The sequence below is a fragment of the Erpetoichthys calabaricus genome, chromosome 7, assembly GCF_900747795.2.
Source record: "Erpetoichthys calabaricus chromosome 7, fErpCal1.3, whole genome shotgun sequence".
In the NCBI taxonomy this organism is placed as follows: Eukaryota; Metazoa; Chordata; class Cladistia; order Polypteriformes; family Polypteridae; genus Erpetoichthys; species Erpetoichthys calabaricus.
Genome location: NC_041400.2, coordinates 48,244,158 through 48,268,344, shown reverse-complemented (window position 1 = coordinate 48,268,344; position 24,187 = coordinate 48,244,158). Strand labels below are relative to the sequence as shown.

Sequence of the window (24,187 nt, the reverse complement as noted above, 5' to 3'; positions counted from 1 at the left end):
AAGGAGATTTTATAATGAGAATAACTTGGACATAAATCGCATGGTCATGTTTACATCTGATGGTGCATCTGTGATGCTTGGAAAGCATAATGGTGTTGCTGCTATATTAAGACAATCAATTCCTCACTTGCTAGAGCAGCACTGTGTAGCTCACCGAGAAGACCTAGGAATTGATGATGCTTGGAAACAGTTACCATTAATGAGGGAAATTGAAACTCTCATAAGAACAGTATATACACTGTTCAGTAGATCAAGTGTAAAAAAAAATAAATTTCAGGAAATGGCCAGTGCTGCAGACTGTGATGCTGTTTCATTTAGACCTATAAATGAAGTTAGATGGCTCTTAACTTTTGAATTTTCAAGTAATTTTACTTTGTAATTCTAAATAACATACTTTGTAAATGACATACTTCATCGCCACTAAAACGAAGGCCTACAGAAGCGTTGATAAAAAGCGCAATCAACCGATGTTGGTAAAATAACAAATCGAAGCCGGTAAGGAGAAAGTGGCTCACAAGTTTTGAAATTGATAAAATTTTGGCTCACAAAAAAAAAATTTGGCTCACAACACCCAAGTCCTTAGAGGGAACGTTGGTCATCATCCCTATCTGGGAATTACATGGGGATATCCCTGCTCTCTGTACCAGGTAAGGTCCTTGCTAAAGTCAACCTCAATAGGATCTGTGATCACTTGCCCACCTATCAGAAACATGAGCAGTCTGGTTTTACGCCTTAGGGCTCATTTATACTTCACGCTTCATGACATTAAAGCCCAAACTCTTGAGTTTTTATTTACCAATAAATGGTCCACAGCTTTTCTTCTAGAAGAATCCCCTTCCAGTTGTTTTGGTAACATGAAACACCTCATAAAGTAACAGTCACTGAAACTAGCCACAGCTATTCTTGTACTGTTTCTGAAGTTGGGTTTACTTTTCCACTGTTCCCAATCACCTTCTAAAGTCATACTGTATGCCATGCCTCTCTCTGTGACCCCACATCATCTGTGAGGCTCTATTTATCCAATATCCTGGGAGATTCCACTTGCCTATTTGAACCTTCCTGGGCTTGTAAAGTGTAATATGAATGCAGATCCAGAGATCTACAGAATACAGAACTCAGCATACCTGTGTGACATGTCTCTTTCAATCACCCATCCATTTCCACCAATCTTCAGAGTAACATGTTGGGTGCTATTTTGCATCCACCTGTGTGTCAGTACTGTGATATTGCTTGTGATTCACTTATGCATACTCATCCTCACTTGGGGAAATGATCTTGAAATGTGTGCCATCAATCGCTCTAACAGCTCTAGGAAAATAAGTGATTTGTATGAATGCAACTTGCTTTAACATTATCTCATGTGAGATGGTGGGGAATTGTATAAATCTGCTTATTACCTCACAAATTGTTCAAGAAATGGTTGGTTGTTTCATATCCAAATCATTACTATTGTAAAGCTGCATCTTCCATATGGCCAATAAATATAATATTACCAACACTTTCATTTTGGCTCATTGTGCGTGACTTCTTTATGTTGATGGATCGATCACATGAGATACAGAATTATTTATGAATTTTATTCTAAATATGTCAAATCGATACTTTTTTATGAGTTAATTGTTGTCCAGTGATTAAAAAACATTCTTCCTTTACTGGAATACACCATCTTCTAGAAGCTCCTAGTGAGTTAGAACATCTCACAACCTCTCCTAAATCCTGGTGAAGCTAGGAGTAGTTTCCTAAATTATGAAAACTGATAAAAAGTGCTAATACTACTAAGAGTAGGACTATTTTTGCATCACTCGGGGAATTTTGAGTCAGTTAGGAACCCTTTCTATCCTAAAACACTTGTTAAATACGGGCACAATGTAGCATCTCCAATCCAACTAACCTGCTTGTTTTTGGACTTTGGGGGGGAACCAGATCTCCCAGAGGAAACCCACAGAGACACAGGGAAATGAAGCCCCTGGGACATGAACCCCAGTTTCTTTGGTGCAAGGCAGCAACACTATCACTTTACCACTGTGCCACTGTTTTCCACTGCAAATATTTGAGTTTGCACAGTGCTGGGAAACAAAAATATACATTTATTGTTTTAAATTTTACGAGTATATGAGTGACCCTGCAGTGGACTGGCACCCCACCCAGAGATGTTCACTGCCTTGTGCCCAGTATGGCTGAAACAGGCTCTCACACCCCCATCACTCTGAATTGAATTAAGCAGGTTTCAGAAAGGTAACAATATGTGAAACTGAGAAAAACATTTGCCCATTTGTATATCAACCATCTGTTTACTTACTGCTGCTTGCTGCCTTTTTCATTACAAGGTCTTAAGGAGCCTGAGCTTCTCCCAGCACCATTAGTTGAAAGTCAGAAGGAAAACTCTGGATGGAATGCTAGCTCATCTTTAAATATTGGATCACAAAGCCAGTTCAGATTCGCCAGTATATCAAACATGTCACAAACTCCAGGGCTGTGTGCTGCCACATAACAGTTGGGTGGCAAACAACTGGCATCTGGCCATACCTCCTAGAACTTGTGCTACATTGTCCCACTTTTAAGTTTGGACTTTGTGCTGCCTGTTATTGGCCAGTAGGCATTCACCTGCAGCCAACATTTCTTGACCTTACTCACTTTTATGACTTGGTGCCTCTGGAAATTGTACTTCAGGGGTATTCAATCCAATTTTGAGGCCAAACTACAGGTCTCGACATGTAGAGCGCACACTAGTAATGGCTGTTGATACTTGTTGCCTCTGAAATTGGCATCACACCACTTAATCATTTCGAACGATTACAGTGGTCTGCATCAAAATGCCCCCATGCAAAAAAATCAGTATTCTTTATAGATTTAGGTGCTCTGAATCCATTTCTGAAATTGGATTTTTCTCTACTTCAAACTGTTCCTGCAAGATGAAATACCATTTTGAAAAAAAAATTGTACATTTTTTTAAAATAAGTTGTTTGTTTTATGGCATATGTTCCGAATATTATCAGAAGTATATTTTAAGCTCAAAAATACCAGCCACGTTCGTAACATTAGTTGAGATGGAAACAGTGGCATAGCTCGAGTTTGTGCCGCTCGAGGCAGTGCTTCAATTTGCCGCCCTCCAACATATCTGAATATGTTAACCTATTTAAATAGAAAATGACGTATAGAGAAAAACTAAGATACATTTTGCATAGATTTTTTCATATATAGAGAAACAGCAATAATTTTTCACCTATAATTATTTATAAGCATCAACTACACAAGAATATAGTATAGATTCTCTGATAAGCCGTGTTCTAATTATTAGTTTAATTTAATTACACTGCGAAAACCAGAACCAGTGTAGTGTACAAGTGATAGGTGGGGATGTTTTCTGCACAGAGCAAGAACGCATTGGGATTGATAACGAAATGAAATTATAAATTGTAAATTAGTTGTTTATCTTCCTAGAAATTATTATCGGTGTAATGTTTATATTTATTTTTTTTATTGCCTCATAAACTTCAACTGCCATGTCTGATGCCGCCACATTAGGACAGTTTGGAAATTATTTTTGAAGCATTTGCGGATAAAAATCACAGAATTTTACTTTTTTTCATTCATGAGTGATATTTTTTCGATTCTTGCTGCTTACACACAAATTGTACTGAGTCTTTTGGCCAATAATGCTGTCCCCAAAAATGTGCTACCCAGGGCGGACTGCCCCTAGCTAAGCCACTGGATGGAAACAAGCCAAAATCAAGCATTTGCTACCCACTTTTTGCTCTTAATCAGTATTTTTTTCACTCTTCTTATTACTTCAAAATAGCCAGAAGATTATAATTAGAAGGTTTGAAAGATGTGTTTTTATTGTCCAGAAGAGAGAAAGTTGCTATATAAAAAAAACGTTTACAGAAATATGCAAGGTTGGATTGATCCATCCATTATCTTGACCACATCATCCATCCATCCATTTTCCAACCCGCTGAATCCGAACACAGGGTCACGGGGGTCTGCTGGAGCCAATCCCAGCCAACACAGGGCACAAGGCAGGAACCAATCCCGGGCAGGGTGCCAACCCACCGCAGGACCACATCATTCCTCAATTTGAAAAAAATTGAGGAATGTTTCTCTTTTCAAATAGAGCACTTTAAAAATCAATTTCCTACACTCTCATTTAATTTTTTTCCCCCTGAGAACATGGGAGTGGTCTCCAACTAATGGGGGAGAGGTTCCACTGAGAAAATCGCTCAAATGGAGAGACATATTTGAAAAGTGGAGCGAGTCTATGTTGGCAGGTACCTGTTGGTCATTCCATCATAAAACACATTCAGAAGATTATAAGAGGAGGAAAACTACCATGTGATTACTTTTTAAAGCAACAATTCTATTTAAAACAGTTGCATGTGCAATTTATCATTTTTTCAAGTTTAAATAATTACTTTAAAGGTTTTTTTCCTTTAAAATATTCTCTTGCTAGATTTGGATTCGCATCCTAATAAGGAGCACATAAAATTTTAGTAAAAAACAGAGCAGAGCAGTGTTTTCAGTCATAGCCATCGGTTACACAATTTTAAAATAAATCAAAGAGAGTTGTAGAGAGTTGCAGCACACGTCAGTTTTGTAAGTGCAGCACCCTCAGCTATTCAGTCACAGCACTCTGGAGATGGATCGTAGCGAGCCGCGAGTTATAAAGGCTTGTGTCAGTAGGTGATAAAGAACGAGGAGAGCTCACTGGGACGAACAATGCAAAGAATGCCACAAATGGTAAGGAAAACTGTTGGCAGCAAGAAAAGAAGAAAGCGAGTATTTTGAACTGTGCAAATAAAGGAGAAACTCGAAGAATTTTGGAGACATCACCTTTCTGTTCAAAGTTCCGTGTTTGTTGTTCAGTGAGAAAATGAGTTGTTAAGTCCTGGGCACGTACAGCCACCCCAACCCGACACAGACAGGCAGAACACAACACCCATTGTATTTTCAATTCAGCACACAGTGTACAAATCACCAACACGCACGACACAGTCCCTTCTCTGCCGCCAATCTCTCCACCTCCACTCCTCGTCAGGCTTTGTCTTCTTCCTCCAGACTCTTGCCATTGAGTGGTGGTAACTGGCTCCAGGTGACCAACAAGGTTCTTCTGGCCACACTTCCATGACCAAATAGGGCCCTGAAAAGGTCCATGTGCCACCCCTGGCGGTGGCCACAGGCCCCAACAGGGTTGAGGTCCCATTTTCATGACCCGTGGCCCTGCTGAAAACCAAGGGGGCTGCCCTCTGTCGAGGACAAACTGTCCTGGAAATACTTTCTCCAGGCAAGGGCCCTGGCTGTTTGCTACAGATTAAAGAAAGAAAATGGTCTGAGATTGAAACTTATTCTGCTATGCTCCATGCTGATCATCTTTAAAATGAGATACAACACAATACAAGATTTGGGACTGTGTGCAGTGTACAATGTAATACCGTCAGAAGAAATGAGATTCAACAACATCAGCTGTTAAATCTGACATGTTCTTTGAGCAGAAATTATGCTTAATGATTATCCAACAACCAAAATTGTATTTATAAAATATTCCTGAACTTTTGATTTTTTTTTAGGTGAGATAAACTAAAATATTTTTTCATACTTTGACTTTGATTCTTGAGATCCATTATCACTGAGATGCACGGTGATTAGTCCTTTCTGGTAATAAAACCCCACTCTGCTTTTGACTATGTTTCCTCTCCTGATGTATCCGTTTTACACATGTCTGAATAAACAAGGTCTCAACTTAGGAGTGGCACATGGTCCCTGACCAAAACCAAACCTTCTTTAGTTAATAAAAGAAAGGAAGGAAGACTTTGAAAAATACAGATAAACAGCATAAAAAAATCACGTTGAAAATCTGCATTATTTGTCAAAGTTACTGCAATGTGAAACAGTCTAATTACTATTGTTTGTCTCAGTCCTGAATTATAGGCCTTGTGAACAAATGATACAAATTTACACCATGATAATATATTTTGGAGTTTGAAGAATAACAAGAAAGTGACAGAGAAACAGTATTAATTCATTTCAGGTATGTTTATTTCTTGTACTATCAGCCAGTAATAAATTGTTGTAATGAAATTCTATGGAAAAAATATACAACACTGAAAGAAATAATGCTAATCACACAGAGAGTTTTATCAAGCTTGTCTACTTGCAATTGCTTTTGGTAAGACTAATTGGTATTTGTTACCATGTTTGTTTAGTGGTACAATCATTTATATATTTATATATAGAGGTGTAGAGGCAGATTAAAAAGTTAGGCATGCAGAGTACAATTTAGAAGGTGTCTGTGGCTGAATGGACATTCTGCAATAAATGTGTCTTATTTAGTGCTCATCCTTGCTATTCTTTTTGCCCACTGCATAAGTTGTTGCACTTCCAATGGCAGCAGCCACAGCTTTTCCTGCCAAACCCAGTCCAGTGCCTGTGTAAAGAATAAAAAACATGAAATTACAGAGACATATGAATTGCATGGTGCACTGCAAACTTAACAGTTGATTAACTTTACGTTGATTATTTAAATTTCAACCTGTCTTAGACAGATAGCACAGCTAAATTCCAAAGTAAGGCATAGGAAGAAATCTGAGAGTACGTGTACAGTAAAGCAAGAGATATGAAATATTTTAAAATTAATTTTATTACCTTTCTTTACAAGTAACATAGGTAAGTAATCATAACAATACAAAGCTAGTAATAATAATAACAACAATTTATTTTTTTATAGCCCCAAACCACGCAAAGAATTTGTCAATGAACTTCAACAAGCCCTGTTTAATTGACAGCCCTCCTATTTTGGCTTTCTAGGATGGCAAGAAAAAAAACAAAAAAAATCCATGCAGGAGAAAAATTGGAAAGGGCAATTAGAAAGAGGGTCCTCCTTTCAGTTAGGTTGGGTAGATAGATAGATAGATAGATAGATAGATAGATAGATAGATAGATAGATAGATAGATAGATAGATAGATAGATAGATAGATAGATAGATAGATAGATAGATAGATAGATAGATAGATAGATAGATAGATAGATAGATAGATAGATAGATAGATAGATACTTTATTAATCCCAATGGGAAATTCACATTCTTCAGTATGTAATGGCTGCCAAAAAGTACATCATATACAACACACATAACAGAATACAAGTAGTCCTTGTATCAGAGCTAGATGGCCAATCTATCGTTGCCATCTCAAAAATACAATATAATAATATGATATAATTTGTTCTTATACAACACTCCTCACCAAGTGCAGGTTCAGAGCATCGTAACAACTCCCAAGGCAAAATGCAAGAATAGATTATACCAAACATGTAAGGATACAGATTTGTTAAAACACACAGAAAACAAAGTGGAAACTGATTAACTGATTGATTAATAATAATAATAATACACAATCAAACTGCCATATGACTTGGACTAGGCCCAATATACAATGGAACTATCCCAGTATATAACAACAAAAGACAATTTTGGGGCCATCTATCCAGGTTATTGAATCTCTGTATAGCAGGTGGGATGGCCCATACTCTTGCTAATTTTCTCCATGACCACCAAGAACTCTTTTATCTTATCATTTGACTTTTTTATGATGTTTTTCTCTTGAACTTATCTTCCTTCACCTATGGTGTGTCTTTCCACCAAAATGCCTTCCAGACTCCTAGACTGCTGCTAATGTTGTATTAGAAAACTTGGGGTCACTTCCAGTTACACCCTGGACATTCTTTCTCGTCCTGGGACATGCTTTCTTTCATTATATTGGGGAATCAGGCCAAACTTTTCCATTGCAGACATCTCAGTGTCCATTAAAAGAGCCATGCTTCTAAGCAGCTGGCCAGTTTCCCGTTCCCTTAAGAAAATAACACAATGGAGCCCCCTAGTTGTGGTGGAAGGATTATGGTCTCCTCCCAGTGCATCCTGACTTCACCCTGTAATTCATGCCAGTGATATGTCTTTTGACTTGATCTGTCTGACGTTACCTGACTGGTAGTTATCAAGAACTCTGGGTGAGAAAACTGAGGAGTACATGCTTTCCATTTTCATTGTTGTATCCATTTCCCTTTCATTTCTGCACTGTAATGGGCAATCTAACCCCATCTTCTGGAGCTACGGATATTATGCTGCCACACACCTAATAGTTGGTTTTGTGGTCTTTTGACACCTCCTTTCTGTTGTTCTTCTTAATATGTACAGAGGGTAAAGTACTCCTAATAAATGTGGAGTCATCTGCCCTTAAGCATCGAGATCTTTCCTGACTCACCCCACCCACCCTCTGTTCACACCCTTTGTTCTCTGTTCGGTAAATGGCTCTTTGATGCATGAGCTTAATTATTTGATCTTAAGAGTTTTCAAGTGTTTCTGTTAAATTGGTTGCTTTTGGACTGTTTAGAAATGACACTTTCTTTTATTCTGAATGTTTGTACTGGTGGTTTATCTGTAGGAACTTCACCACTTTCCATGCAATTGGCATTATTATGTCACAGTCATCCCTGCCAACGCAGGTCTGTTTCTACTCTGGAGGACTACTCTTTTGGAGTATATTTTGGAGAATCTTTTTCTGTGCCACTCTGACAACACCTTTGCTTCTGACTTACTCTTAAGTCATAAATTACAAATGCAAGGTTTTTCAGTTCAGTTTATGCAAAGTCTTCAGTACTTACTAATAATTAAAAAAATATTAATTAATAAAAATATAAAAAAACATGTTGCTGTGGGCTACAAAGCTTTATTTTTTCAGTTCTTTAAGTAAGAGATCATTAATAACCAGAAGTTTAAAATATTTTATTCAACCAGCATTCTTCATCCTTTGCACCACCACTTACCAGCAGACTGTAGAGTTGCAACCAAACCTCCTGCTGCAACTCCTCCTCCGTTGACTATAGCACTTGTAGACATTAAGCTGGCTCCAGCAGATCCCGCTGCAATACCTGCTGATGTGAAACCAGCTAAACCCAAAACTACAGGAGCAGCTACCACACCTGCCACTAAAAAGAAAGAAGAAATGGAAATCACTGAAGAATGACCATGCAAGGTCAGAACTGGCAAATAATATACTATATGTACAGTGAATGTGTACCTTGAAATGGGCGACATGGCCATTATCCGGCCAGGACGGCAGCTGAATGGAAGGACCCAGGGAGAGAAAATCCACAAGGCACTACCTCCCCAGTACGTTAGAGGGTAGCCCTTGCGGGCGGATGTGGCACCACGGATTCCCGCTGGGCACACTGGGAATTGGAGTTTGGTACGGGCCTGTTAGGTTCCATGGGGGCCGCCAGTGGAAACTGCAGAGCCTTACACTGGACTTTCACCAAACCTGGGAGAGATTCCAGGTAACGCTGATGAGCCACCTGAAGCACTCCCAGGAGCTGCTTAAAAGGAGCTGCCTCACTCCATTCGGGGAACCAGAGTCGGGAAGGAGTACAGGAGTGGAAGAAGAAGAAGAAGAAACAATGGAAAAGAAAAGTAAGTGCTGTGTTCTATTTATGGTACTGTGCAGTAGGGGGAACGAAAGACAAGTGTTTCCCCTAGAAAAGTAAAAAATGTGTGTTGCAAAGACTTGTGCCTAGAGTCTGTCTACATCAGGGTTGGGTGGCTGGTGTGCCCCCTGGTGGCCACAACCTTTAAAAAAGATCCAAAAGATATATGTGTGCTAGCATAATGCTGTGTTCTATTTTATATGTGTGACTTTCCAATTGAAAACATTACAGTATAACTAATATTCTTAATTGTTTTATGAACAGGCATTGCAGTTTATGCACTATCTTGTGTATCCCTCTTTGGTTTGGTTAGCTGAATTTAACAGAACAGTGATCCAAACATTCAAATCTGCTCAGTATACAGTATATCTATACTGTGCTGAGCTGGCCTAAAGGTCTAAAACCATAACATAACTTAAGAAAATGTAAACTTACTGCTTTTGAGAAACCCTGTCCTTTAAAGTGTTTTACAAATCTTAATAATTTAGATTGAAAAATCAAAATTGAATAAAACACTAAGACAAATTTGCTTAAAGGATAGGTTTGGCATTTTTCAAGTTGCAGTTATTTCTTCACAAACATGTCATATTTTAAAAAATATCTTGCCCACACTTGCACTTTACAATTGAGTTTAATGGGGCATGGGGCATCACCAGAAAATAAAAGCCTAAAAACTTAGAGATGAAGCAGCAAAACTTTAAATATAAGAAAACATGCTTCCGTGTTTCAGACGTATGTTGCCTTCTGTGTTTCTGACACTGGTTTGTGACAACAAAAGGGATCTGGAAATTAACATTTTATCACATATTGCTGGTACCATTCTTCTCATAGTGAGGATGCATTTTCTATTTGCTTGTGTGAGTTGTCACAAAAATATGGAAGCAAATCAAAACAAAACATTCACGTGGCACAAATAGTTTATGGTGATTTTGCCTTTTGAGAGGTGAAAGATTATTACAGAAGAAGTCAAATCCTTGAAGGTAGAGTGGTGGCTCTGAGGCTAAGGATCTGCGCTGGTATCCTGAAGGTTGCCAGTTCAAATCCCCGTCTACTCTGCTGGGCCCTTGAGCAAGTCCCTTAACCTTCAATTGCTCCAGGGGCGCTGTACAATGGCTGACCCTGCGCTCTGACCCCAATGGGTATGTGAAAACTAACAAATTCCTAATACAAGAAATACGGTATAAGGCGAAATAAAGAACCAAAAAAAAAACCCTGAGAAGACATGCAGAGGTGGTTGACGACTACCTGTACTATGTTTGTGAAGAAATAACTAAGACTTTAAAAATACTGAACTTATGCTTTAACAGTGGAACACTGCAATGCTGGTTAAAAGACCAGAATTATCATGTACATTTTTAATATGTTTGAAAAAACAAATCAGGATTAATTAACAAAAACAAAGGGTTTTACATCATATGATGGAGTGTTCAAAAATTTTAAATTGAAAAATGTAAAGACTAGTTTTAGTTAGAGTGCAAAACTTGTCAGTCACAAGATTATTCATAGTATTTATTTTATTGTTCAGCTAGTACTGGTAGATTTTTCATCTGAAATTTAATTTGGAAAAAATGTGTCACATGACTGTTTAAAAACTTAAGTACCCAGAACTATGTGATTTGACCCATGTGATCTGAAAGTTGCTTATAAAGGAAGAATAATAAAACTCTGATTTAAATGTTTTGCATTTAAACAGGACTGTCTTCCCAAAATAAATCAGAATTAAGCTGAATACTGTTCTTCTCTCCCATGGTACTATGATAATTTTGAGTTCCTTCAGTATTTAATATTACTTCATGCAGAATTACCTGCTCCTCCAATCAGTAGAGCATAATTAAAAAGGCTTCCACCTGTTCATAAAAATGAGAAAAACACATTCAAATTATAATGAAAACAGGAGAAAAATTTTATTTAATTCATACGTGAACATTTTGTAAACCTGTTCATCCAACGGAAGTAAGGCAACAGCACACATTCAGTTGGACGCTGATCAAGGAGCTGTTTGTGCACAGACGTTATGTGCTATTGAACTTGGTTACCGATACATATGCCACCAAATTTTTGTTGTTTATAGAGAAAAACCTTGTAAATATCTACAGCAGATAGGTTCAGTAGAATAATATCATATAATGCACTAGAATATACAGTATTGAGAAATAAATAAAAAATCCATAACATGAATATTCTTCATTTGCTAAAATCTTTGAATCAACAATATTTAATGTGGGTTGTGGTTTTAAAATGAATTGTATACACAGCAAATTATGAATCTATGGTCAAAAAAGGAAAGAAGGCAGTATTAACATAAATTAGACAACAATGTATTGATATTTCCTGAAATAGTTAAGCATACAAAGATTGTTAGGTGTTTTTATTTCATGTTTTCAAGTTTTGCTTCTGATTTTACATTTTAAGTGTGACGTCAGCTGTTATGGCAATGACGTAAACCTGAAATTACAATATAAAATTGTTAACACTGTTGGCATCAGTATTAATATAAATCTAAAAAATGTAAATAAGAAATAGTTTAATCAACAAAGGACTAGAATAGTTTGTTGGAGACTTAGTCTTTGGCACCAAAGACAAACATTATATGAGGAAGATTTTTCGCAGTGTTTTGAAAACTTTGAAATATTTCATAAAAATGTTTTTCATGTATAAATATGCTTTCAATAACCGTTACTTCCATTTCACTTTGAGATCAGTACGTGAACATTTTAAAGTGTTTAAATTATTTTTCAACCACACTCTTAAAAATAAAGCCATCACAGTGGTTCTTCAGAGAGATGCCATAGAGGAACTGTTTTTGGTTCCCAGAAGACCCATCCACATGAAGATTCCAGAAAGAACCTTTATTTAGATCCATAACCGGTTCCATATAGTAAATGACATGAATAGATGGTAACAGATTTGTGAAATACCAATGGTTCCTACTTTTAAAGGGACTCTCACGACATACAATCACAGAGCTTAAGTTCAGGTTTTCTTAATCTGTTAGTCTCCTCCTAAGTAGACTGACAAACATTAAAGATTTTTTCTCTAGACATTAGGGTGTTTCTCTAAGCACAAATAATCAACTTCATATGCAAAGAACCCTTCCCAGAATTAAATGGTGCTTGGTAAAGTAATTGTTCTACAAGGAACCACAAACCCAGTAAAGAACCATAAAGTGCCATTAAAGAATTGTTTTTTTAAGAGTTAAGGATCAATAACTCTCAAGTCGGAGTTAAAAGAGAGAGAAACTAATATGTTAATTGACATTGTAAAAACATTAATAAAAGCTACAGAAAATCTAGTGAAAGGGAATTCGCAAGAATTTACTTGTTCTGATCACATTCGAAGAAATTGATCAATTTAACTCTGTTTTTTTTCTAAAATACAACTGTGAAGTATTACGTAGAAGTATTTTCAGTTTTGAATGACTTTGTTTAGGTTAGCATGGTAAACACTCACCTTCATCCTCAGAACTGCTTTTTCCTTCTCCTAGAAAACAGAAAATATATCAGAGTTAAACAACTTAATCACAAAGGACTGCAGGCAGCCAGAGCCTTTCATTATCAAACTGACTGAAGGGAAAAATAATAAACGAGATGTAATGTCATCACTGGGTATCTCAGATGATAAACTAAATGAAATGAAAGAAATCAAATAAAAGCTAAAAAAAATCTAATGTAATTAAACATACATTAACTTACGGTTACCTACAACTTAAATCTGTCTGGTGCCATTAAGTTTACACCAGCAAATGTTGTGAGCATTGGGTGTCCAGCAGGTATTTTAGGAGGTACTGACATATCAGGTGACTCTGCCCAACACAATACATCTACCAATCATGTCATCTCTGCAGAGGAATTGGCAGAGGCTACATTGTTATCCCAATTTGCGCTGATATACACACATTCATTACAAGCCAGCAATGGGGAAAGAATCAAAGGTGCCTAACTAATGTGAGGATTAGATTAATGCAGAAGTAAACAGCCAAGAAGAGAAACCACTCCAAAAAATCTGTTAAGGACTGCAACAATAAATAACTTTAAAAGGCAAGTGAGAATGCACAATAATTTCTCCCAAGACAAAACCTTTTATTCTGCTGGAATCCAGGTACTTCCAGGCAGGTGGCGCAAGTGCAATGAGAAGGGTGGAGACTAGATTGAGAAATGACATTATCAGTTTTGTTAAGGTTCCTTCCATCTTAATACATAATTCGCCTGCCTCCTCAGTCACTCACTCACTCACTCACTCACTCACTCACTCACTCACTCACTCACTCACTCACTCACTCACTCACTCACTCACTCACTCACTCACTCACGTCCGTCCGAAGCTGAATGCGCAGTCGCCTTCTGCGCATGTCCGAAGCCGAATGCGCAGTCGGCTTCTGCGCAGCTACCCAAAAAACCTTACGAGACCGACATCCAACCCCAACATCGCAGCAGGCAGCGGATTTATGGCCGCAAAAATTCAAAGAGAAAGGCAACTTCGATTAAAGCTCTAGAGGCCTGAAAGGCGATTTCGACTACAGCCCGAGGCCTAATTACGCATTCTGATTCAATTACGCATTCATTCAATACACCTATATCAGGTTTGTGGTGCTTATACTTATTACTATTCCATATTTTACTGGAACATTCATCATTCAATATTATACTATAGGCCTGGAAAATTCATCAACTAACAGTACAAGCCTGTACAGTAATGAGTAAAGCGGACTACAATCATTAATAAACAACTTCTTCATTACTTATCATTTGTTCTTCATACACTGCTGACACAAAATCGTGCCCGTTTCATCTTACGTTGTTGAAACGGGCTCTTTGTCTAGTTTCCTAATAAATCACATTTTCTAACTTTATCTTGACTTCCCCTTGTAAATAACATTAATTCATGAAATGGTGGTTCCTTTCAAATTTGCTCTACACTTTCACAGCCTACCCTAAGTGATCACAGTTCTGCCTCTACTCTTACACCAATTGTGTTCACCTCACCTCGTCGTCAAAGTGGTCTGGGATGAGCTCCCCTAAATGACAAGGCATACTGTAATTTACACTGTGTATGTTGCAGGATGATCATAATAGACTACGAACACCAAAAGCCTCCTAGACCACAGTTAGAACAACAGAAAGCAATTGCACTTTGACTCATAGAATGGATGCAACAGGATATCATATACGGTATACTTATGATCAAACTAGTGTGGAAGCACAGAACCCCTTCATGCTCTTCATTTACCCAAGTGGTTTGTGTTTTTTTGCCACTGATTTGTTGGAAGGACTGGACAGAGGCTGTATATCTGTTCTTTTTCTCTTAGGCTTGAGTGCAGCATTTGACACCATAGACCACAGTAGTTTTATAAATCGCCTTAGACAATGAACGGGCCTTTCCGGCAATGTCTTAACAACTTAAATTGGTTTCAACCAAGCCAAGGTAGTCATAAGTTGTTAGTTATGGCGATTGTACTTCAGAGACCTATGATATTGTATATTTTTTACTAGAAGGATCTATTCCGTGTCTGCTGTTATTTTCAATCTGCATGCCTCCATTAGGTCAGATTATCTAAAAGCACAAGGTGTGTTATTACAGCCATGCAGATGACACAAAGCTTTATTTATCGATATCGCCGGATGACCCTGACATTCTTGTCTCTCCGATCCAATGCCTTAGCATTATTTCCGATTGGATGAGCAGAAACTTTCTCAAACTAAATAAGGAAAAAACAGAAATCTTAGTGACTGGAATATATGGACATAGGGAGAGTGTTAGAAATAAACTTGATCCCTTAGGATTAAAAGTCAAGGTAGAGAATTTAGAGGTAATCATTCACTCTGATCTAAATTTTAACTCACGTATTAATCAGGTGACTAGTACTACATTTTTTTACTTAAGTAATATAGTAAAATTTAGACCTCTTATAACTTTACAAGATGCTGAAAAATTACTTCACACTTTTGTTTTTAGTCAACTAGATTATGTAATGCACTCCTAACAGGACTACCTAAGAAAGATATCAATTACAAACTAACTGGAAAAAGAAAATCTGAGCACATCTCACCAGTTTTAGCATCATTACATTGGATACCTGTGTCATTCAGAATTGACTTTAAAATATTACTAATGGTTTATTTTAGAATGCCTGTTCCCCCCCTAACTCCAATTTGTAACCTAATCTTCTGATGGTGGTCTTCTTATAACTCCAAGAGCCAAGCTTTAAAGAAGTGGTGAGGCAGCCTTTTACAGTTATACACCTAAAATCTGGAATACCTTAGCAACAGAAATTTGTCAGGCTAATACTATGGATCACTTTAAAAACTGCCAAAAACCCCTTATTTTAATATGACTTTTTCATAGTGTGACACGTGAGTCACTGTCTTGCACCCCAAAACACAAGGTTGAGTCTCAGTACTTTAGCAAAACCAGCTTTATTCAACTTGAAACAGGAACAGCACGCTTATTTATTGTAGTGGGATGTACCACTCTCCTATACACAGACACAGCAGACGGGCATAGTCAGGGCCAGGTCAGTGGCCAAGTAATGCTGTTCCCTGCCTTTATAATGTCCTTTGAATCACCCATCAGTGACAGGCGCACGTAGTGCGATCTCAATCGGCTCGTAGTTGTTTCTGCGGCACGCTGCTGCACTGCAAACCTGTGGTTACCTTCACCAACATAAGGTCCTTCACCAACATGGCAGGCATGTTTTGGTGTGCTGTCCCATTGGGGGGGGGGGGGGGGGTTTGGTCCTAAAAGAATTCATAAACTTCACTATAGCTACATTTTAGTTGTACTCCTAATAGACAGTATGGGCAAAGCATTATCATATTCTTCAGGAATCTGCAATCTTTACTAATCTCTACTATTCTCTGCTGTCTTTTCCACTTCTTCTGTGTTGACAATCAGCACCACCACTACCTGGTCAAAGTACCATGCAGCCACCTGTGATGATGAAATGAAGGTGGACACTCCATCTGTCCAGCAGACCAACTTTATCAAATCGTATCTCATGAAGCCTGAAAACAAAGAGGGATGAATTATGAACATTTATGTTAATTGGAATGCTCAGTGGGGGCAGGGTGGTCTTTTGGCCTTGGAACCCCTGCAAATTTAGCTTTTTTCTCCAGCACAACTGGAGTTTTTTTTTTCTGTCTGTCCTCCTGGCCATTTGACCTTATCACCAAACTCATATATATTAGTATATAATGACACTACTCTTCAACTTTATATTACTGTTTTTAAGATTGTTTAGATTTTTTTCTTTCTTCTTTAATATCTTACCTTATTTAGTTCTCTTTTCTTGTAATTTTCGCTTTTACATCTAGTGAGGCACTTTGAATTGTATGTGTAAATGGCTAACTAACTGATTGACTTTTGTTTTATTCTTTGATCTTCAAATGGCAAAGAAACGGATAACACTGGGATAATAAAGAAATTGTGAAAGTTGCAATCTTTGAAAACCTGCAATTATTGTGAGAAAGATTTGTCTTAAAATATATATAAAAAAATACTTTTTAAAAACCACTTATATTAAGTTAAAAAGTGTACTAAAAAGTAAAAAATAAGTCTCTCATACATCATTCATAAAATAAAAGGTGGGCGCTTTTGCTAAGATTTTAAGAAGTGTTTTTTGAATGTTGATTGATGAAAAGCGCCCATGTTTTTATTTTACGAGTGATGTATGAGAGACTTATTTTTTGCTTTTTAGTACACTTTTTAACTTAATAGAAGCGTGGTTTTTAAAAAGTATTTTTATATATATATTATTTTCAACTTTTTAGTCTTGGGTTTATTTTAGTATAATTTTGCAATCAATATTTTAATACTTCCTTTAATATATCTATCCATTACTAGCACCATCTGTTGGAGAAATCTTTAACTATTCTTCATATGAAAATTTCATTTCTTAATTAACTTGTATTAATCGATCAATTAAGTGTGCAAAATTTCAAGTCGATTTGGACAATAGGAAGTGGGTTAAATATTGATTACAAGATTTGTACCAGACAACAAGCAGGTGAAGTTAAAATAAGTGTGGTAAAAAGGAGCGATTTTCCCATAGACAAGGAAGTGAAATCTTAAATGCATAATTGAATTTCTTGAGAAAATAAACAAAATTCATTCTCCTTGAACAGTTAAAAAAATAATAAGCTGAGAAAAAAACAAGAACATTTGAGTAATTATGAAAAAACTATTGTTATGGTGTACCCTGCCCACAAGGTAATACCAGAAAATCAGGCAGCAGATTTCTAGCCACACCCTGTAAAGGCCCTGCAAACCATCAAGGAATTAGACCAAGCAAGTGAGATCACCAGTATTGTCCATAACTTGGTATGTAGGGTGTTTCAGGTTAGGGTGGAGCTGATAATACAAAATCAATTCTGAGAAGCAGGGATTGCCAGAGGGAAATTCTTTGAGCTAATAAACTCTGGAACTGTGCTGCAGCCTTGACTCTGGAACTGGTTCCAAGAATGCTACAGTAGGGGAAGAATTTGCCTCCTCTTTCTAAGCTCATTGACATGAAGTTTCAAGAGTTTGCTGTGGAAATGAAAATAAACAACAGAGTTACAGATGAGGATAAACTTTAATAGTGCGGAAGGGGCAAAGTTGGCAAACCTTTCAGTAGACCAGCTTGTCAAGGCAGACCTGAGATTCTGTATGTTTCTTCTTCTTTTAGTAACCCTTCTTCAATACTGTCCAGAAAAGTAAAAGCCATAATGTTTTGGCAGACCCAGATTTGATTTGATACAGGAGAGTGCTAATATTTAGAGCATTTGAAAGCATTTTTTGCAACATCCCTTATACACTTTTCTTGATTATTTTAAGCTGCAAAGTTTAAATATAATGGAAGAAACGTGAATGTATTATTATGCCACAAAACTAAGGAGAAAAGACACTGAACATTTATGCTTAAGATGTAATAACATTTTATATTTACAGCTTAAAGTCTATAGTAGCAACTCCTTTTTAAAAAAATTAAATGAATTGCAATGGACCAGAAAAGGGTGTCATGAGTTATTTTTTGTTCTGCACAAAAAAATATCATATAAAATTACACTGAAAAATACCATTATTATTATTTATAATAAATTATATGGGTGGCGCAGTGGTAGCGCTGCTGCCTCGCAGTTAGGAGACCCAGGTTCGCTTCCCGGGTCCTCCCTGTGTGGAGTTTGCATGTTCTCCCCGTGTCTGCGTGGGTTTCCTCCCACTGTCCAAAGACATGCAGGTTAGGTGGATTGGCGATTCCAAATTGGCCCTAGTGTGTGCTTGATGTTTTTGTGTGTGTCCTGCGATGGGTTGGCACCCTGCCTGGGATTGGTTTGTGCCCTGTGTTGGCTGGGATTGGCTCCCTGTGTATGGATTCAGCGGGTTGGAAAATGGAATAATGAATTATATTCATTATATTGTTAAGTAGATAAGTGTACCAGCAACCTGTGGAAGAATAATTTTAGGGTAACATAGCATTCATCTTAAAGTAGTACCATAAAGACCTGTTCAGGCATATCAAGAAACAAGAAAAAGGTCAAGTGAACAACAAAATAAACTGAAAGTTGACTAAGAGATGATTAAGAAATCAGCAGATGTCCTGAATTCAACAAGATTGGACAGTTGTTATGTACAGAGAAATTTCAAGAGTGGTGGCTCTATCAAAAAGATATAAAAAAAAACTAGAATATAATAAAATAGATTTTTATTTTATATAAGTCATTTGGGTATAAACCAATGGACCAACTGGAGTAAATGTATGCATTGATTGTCTCTAATTGGCTAACTATCACTCACCCCTTCACCACCTAACAGCTAAGGTATGGTGAGCATACTGGTGCAAGATGGCTGTCGTTGCATCATCTCTAGGTGGATGCTGCTTATTAAAGGTGGTTAAAGTGGCTCCCCACTAACTATGAAAAGCGCTATTGTACTGTAAAATCACAAAGTTGTAAATGCAAAAGTCAATGTGGATTCATATTGTTTACACATTACTTTTTTTAGCCCTTCTGTTCTTATATTTTTTCTTAGGATAATTAAATTCATTTAGCTACACTGAACTAATACATAGTGGAAGTCAAAGCTATAAAGCATGCATGCTTGAAATTATTCTCTGTAACAAGCATCAAACGAAAGGGGCAGGTGTTCTTCATAGGAATGAAAGACAGAAGTTCAATACATAAGTAGGTTTCATCAGAAACGAAACTTAACCTTATTTCTTTCACCTTACACAGAAGTAATGAAAGGTCAATAAGGGTAACATTGTTATTTATTCATTACTATACAAAGTCTAGATGACTTGATACTTCTTCCATAATCCCTTGATATAATTATACTTGTATACCAGTCTAAGTTTGCGTTCTAGATACAGAATATAAAGATAATAAAATAAAAACCTCACTCTATATACTGTATACTATAAGGAATATTAGCACAGCAAGTGTTTACCAAGCCAGGCAGAGTTTGAACTAAAGCATCTGATCTTTATTTTTAATTTTTTGTAAAATTCTCATTTACAGTTGAAAGCAATTTTGGCTTCCTGAGAAGAATTTAGTGTTCTTTACCCTATACAGCAAGTTTGTGTTAATTGTTTCCAATATCCTTTTCATATTATATTCTTTTAACAATATTTTTTTTCTAGAAGAGAAGAAAATCACAAAGCTATTTTTTCAATACAATCATTTTTCATCAAATATTTTAATCAAACATGAGCATTAACAGTTATGGTTTTGAGTAAAGTTAACTAAGACTAGTGGAACACTGGTCCTCAAAAGATAACTCTTAGATTCATTTTCCCTAAATGTAGTTAAATTTGGTTAGAATTTCAAATATTGGGTACAGCCACAAATTTGCACAGATATTTGGGGGGTCAAGGAAATATGCCAACCTTGTCTACCTGTGTTTAATGAACTTGGGGAAAAAGCTTATAACCATAATAACTTATGTTTACATACAAATCTTTAATGGTCTGGACACCTTCTGACTTCAATAGACAAAACACTGTAAGAAGACTGAAACATATTATCATAAGTGGGAGCTGCTGGAAATAACACCACTGCCTTAAACGATGTTCACAGTAGCACCATATCTTGAGTGAATGACGCACCATAGTGTTGCTGATAAATTAACAGTAACTAGTATTGATTGGAAGACAAAGCTGAACACACTTAGTTTTAATCAGCCAAACGCTGTTGGGTGTTTTAGGACACTATATGTATGACAATGTAGCATTTAAATAAATAAATATTATACAATATATTTACTTCATTAAATAACACATTCAGAAGCAGCATGCCTTAAAATGTGTTCCTGTTCCAAGTCAGCTGCATTTTCCCTGCATCAAAAATATATTTTCAATATTTTGTTATGAATATGAAATATTGTTGTTATACATTATCATTCAAAACTAAATGTAAAGATTAATATCTTACCTTGGAAAGTGATGATCAAAATTATGAACAAAACAGCAGTAGTCTTCTGGTACATGTTTAATGCACAGGTTTTTGTCTGTGTTACCCGGTGAATGTTCTGTTACTGCTGTAGCAAAGGAAAATATGAAGGAAGCATAAAGATGGAGTTATTAAATACACCTAATGAGGCTACCGAACGAGTCTGACCAGCTGTATTAATTTAGGTAACAAGACACGAATGCCATAATATTTGAGAAAGGATTAGATAAAGTTTACTGATCCCTAGGAGAAATTTAGATGAGTACAGCAGCAGAAACATAAAAAACAAAGGACACAAATTTATAGGACAAATAAATTTATTAATCAATCAACAACAACAACAACATTTATTTATATAGCACATTTTCATGCAAAAAAGTAGCTCAAAGTGCTTTACATAATGAAGAAAAGAAAAATAAAAGACAAAGTAAGAAATTAAAATAAGACAACATTAGTTAACATAGAATAAGAGTAAGATCCGATGGCCAGGGAGGACAGAAAAAAACAAAAAAAAACTCCAGACGGCTGGAGAAAAAAATAAAATCTGCAGGGGTTCCAGGCCACGAGACATCCCAGTCCCCTCTTGGCATTCTACCTAACAAAAATGAAGCAGTCCTCTTTGTATTTAAGGTTCTCATGGAAGGACTTGATGATGATGGTCATACAGACTTCTGGCTTTTAATCCATCAATGTAGGAACATCATGGTGCTTTGAGTAGATGGTGGTGGCCAAAGAAACCAGAAAAAGAAACAGAAGAGAGAGTAGGGGTTAGTATGGATTTTAGAGCCACCATGAATAGTTATTATAATGAATTGGATATACAGAGTATTAGGATTAAATTAAAGTGAAGTTATTAAAAAGCCATGTTAAAATAATGTGTTTTTTAGCAGTTTTTTAAAATGCTCCACTGTATTAGCCTGGCGAATTCCTATTGGCAGGCTATTCCAGATTTTAGGTGCATAACAGCAGAAGGCCGCCTCAACACTTCTTTTAAGTTTTGCTCTTGGAATTCTAAGGAGACACTCATTTGAAGATCTAAGGTTATGATTTGGAATATAAGATGTCAGACATTCCGATATATAAGATGGGGCGAGATTATTTACGGCTTTATAAACCATAAGCAGAATTTTAAAGTCAATCCTGAATGACACAGGTAACCAGTGTAGTGACATCAAAACTGGAGAAATGTGCTCGGATTTTCTTTTCCTAGTTAGGATTCTAGCAGCTGCATTCTGCACTAGTTGCAAACGATTTATGTCTTTTTTGGGTAGTCCTGAGAGGAGTGCGTTACAGTAATCTAGTCGACTGAAAACAAACGCGTGAACTAATTTCTCAGCATCTTTCAATGATATAACAGGTCTAACTTTTGCTATGTTTCTTAAGTGAAAAAATGCTGTCCTAGCGGTCTGATGAATATGCGATTTAAAATTCAGATTACAGTCAACAGTTACCCCTAAGCTTTTTACCTCCGTCTTGACTTTTAATCCTAATGCATCCAGTTTATTTCTAATAGCCTCATTGTATCCATTATTGCCAATCACTAAAATTTCAGTTTTCTCTTTATTTAGCTTTAGAAAATTACTATTCATCCATTCAGAAATACAAGTAAGACATTGTGTTAGTGAATCAAAAGAATAGGGGTCATCATGTGTTATTGATAAATACAGCTGTGTGTCATCTGCATAGCTGTGGTAGCTCACGTTGTGCCCTGAGATAATCTGACCTAATGGAAGCATGTAGATTGAGAAAAGCAGCGGACCCAGGATAGAGCATTGTGGAACACCATATAGAATATCATGTGTCTTTGAGTTGTAATTACCACAACTAACAAAGAATTTTCTCCCTGCCAGGTAGGATTCAAACCAATTTAAGACACTGCCAGAGGGGCCCACCCACTGACTAAGGCGACTTTTAAGAATATTGTGATCAATGGTGTCAAATGCGGCACTCAGATCTAAGAGGATGAGAACAGATAAATGGCCTCTGTCTGCATTTACCCGCAAGTCATTTATTACTTTAACGAGTGCAGTTTCTGTGCTGTGATTTGTTCTAAAACCTGACTGAAATTTATCAAGAATAGCATGTTTATTGAGGTGCTCATTTAACTGCATAATGACTGCCTTCTCTAGAATTTTACTTAAGAAAGGCAGGTTAGAGATGGGTCTAAAATTTTCAAGAGCAGAGGGGTCGAGATTATTTTTCTTGAGTAGGGTTTAACTACAGCAGTTTTAAGACAGTCTGGGAAGACCCCCGTATCTAATGACGAATTTACTAAGTCAAGAATATTATCAATTAGCACGCCCGATACTTCTTTGAAAAAACTTGTTGGTATTGGGTCAAGGATGCAGGTGGAGGGTTTCGGTTGAGAAATTATTTTATGCAAATCGGGTAAATCTATCCTGGTGAAAGAATTTAATTTGTTTGTAATGGAGTACTGGGGCTTAGGAGGATCCTTAGTGTTGGGGAGATATACTATGTTATTTCTAATATCAGTAATTTTTTGATTGAAAAATACAGCAATAGTCTCACAGGTTTTACTGGAAGTACTTAGGAGGCATTCTTTTGAGTTACCTGGGTTTAACAGACGATCAATCGTCGAAGATAAGACTCTGGGATTACTAGCATTGTTATTTATAATCTTAGAGAAATAGCAGCGCCTCTGAAGACTGAATGTGTTATTGTATTCTGTTATTTTAACCTTTAATATTTCATAGTACATAGTTAGTTTAGTTTTCCTCCATTTATGCTCAGCTCTACGGCATGTTCTTTTTAGATCAGACACTTTTTGGGTCTTCCATGGTATAACAATGCTAGATTTTTTAACTGTCTTTTCAGGTGCAACTATGTCAACAGCAGCCCTCACTTTAGTATTAAATCTTTCCACCTTACTATTTACATTATCCTCGCTATTATAGTTGGTACTATAAACGAACTGATTGCTTAGAATGTTTGTAAGTTTTAAAGCTTCTGATGAGACAAAGAAGCGTTTTTTAACAATATGCTTCTCATGAATGTTTTCTATCAATATTTCTACATTAAATAATAGAAGAAAATGAAATGGTCTGATAGACCAATATCAATGACCTGCCTTACATCAACTTTTAGTCCTTTAGTAATTACTAAGTCTAACGTATGACCTGCTTTATGTGTAGGCTGATTAACGAGCTGTCTCAAATCAAAAGAGTCCAGGAGGTTCATAAATTCTTTTACTTTTTGGTCACACTGGTTATCTATATGAAAGTTAAAGTCGCCGACTATTAAGAGTGTGTCATAATTCGTAATTAAAATTGAC

The 24,187-nt window shown here is 36.7% G+C and overlaps 3 protein-coding genes across 4 annotated transcripts in view; 1 reads left to right on the top strand and 2 right to left on the bottom strand.

Moving 5' to 3' along the window:
* Positions 1 to 24,187, bottom strand: part of LOC114654090 (SCAN domain-containing protein 3-like) — a 412,012-nt gene that overhangs the window by 192,438 nt on the left and 195,387 nt on the right. The window lies entirely within an intron of this gene.
* The window catches only part of LOC127528836 (uncharacterized), a 52,645-nt gene that overhangs the window by 3,930 nt on the left and 24,528 nt on the right, over positions 1 to 24,187 (top strand). The window lies entirely within an intron of this gene.
* LOC114654302 (interferon alpha-inducible protein 27-like protein 2A) lies at positions 6,016 to 21,042 on the bottom strand. Of its 2 annotated transcripts, XM_028804765.2 has the most exons (5): positions 20,878 to 21,041; positions 12,923 to 12,952; positions 11,278 to 11,319; positions 8,816 to 8,977; positions 6,016 to 6,421 (listed from the first exon to the last, which is right to left on the bottom strand). In XM_028804765.2, exons 1-5 carry the CDS (start codon positions 20,930 to 20,932, stop codon positions 6,324 to 6,326), a joined length of 387 nt encoding a protein of 128 aa, XP_028660598.2. In that variant the 5' UTR covers positions 20,933 to 21,041; the 3' UTR covers positions 6,016 to 6,323. The 2 variants fall into 2 exon arrangements, with proteins under 2 accessions (XP_028660598.2, XP_028660599.2); XM_028804766.2 differs by lacking the exon at positions 11,278 to 11,319 and having other exon boundaries at positions 20,878 to 21,042.

Excerpts from the sequence above, each read along its gene's own strand:
- LOC114654302 (XM_028804765.2), bottom strand. The coding sequence starts at position 20,932 with ATGTACCAGAAGACTACTGCTGTTTTGTTCATAATTTTGATCATCACT. Across the intron at positions 8,978-11,277 it reads TCTACTGATTGGAGGAGCAG|TGGCAGGTGTGGTAGCTGCT; the intron begins GTAATTCTGCAT and ends CTTTCTTTTTAG. Across the intron at positions 6,422-8,815 it reads TGCAACTCTACAGTCTGCTG|GCACTGGACTGGGTTTGGCA; the intron begins GTAAGTGGTGGT and ends TTCTTTACACAG.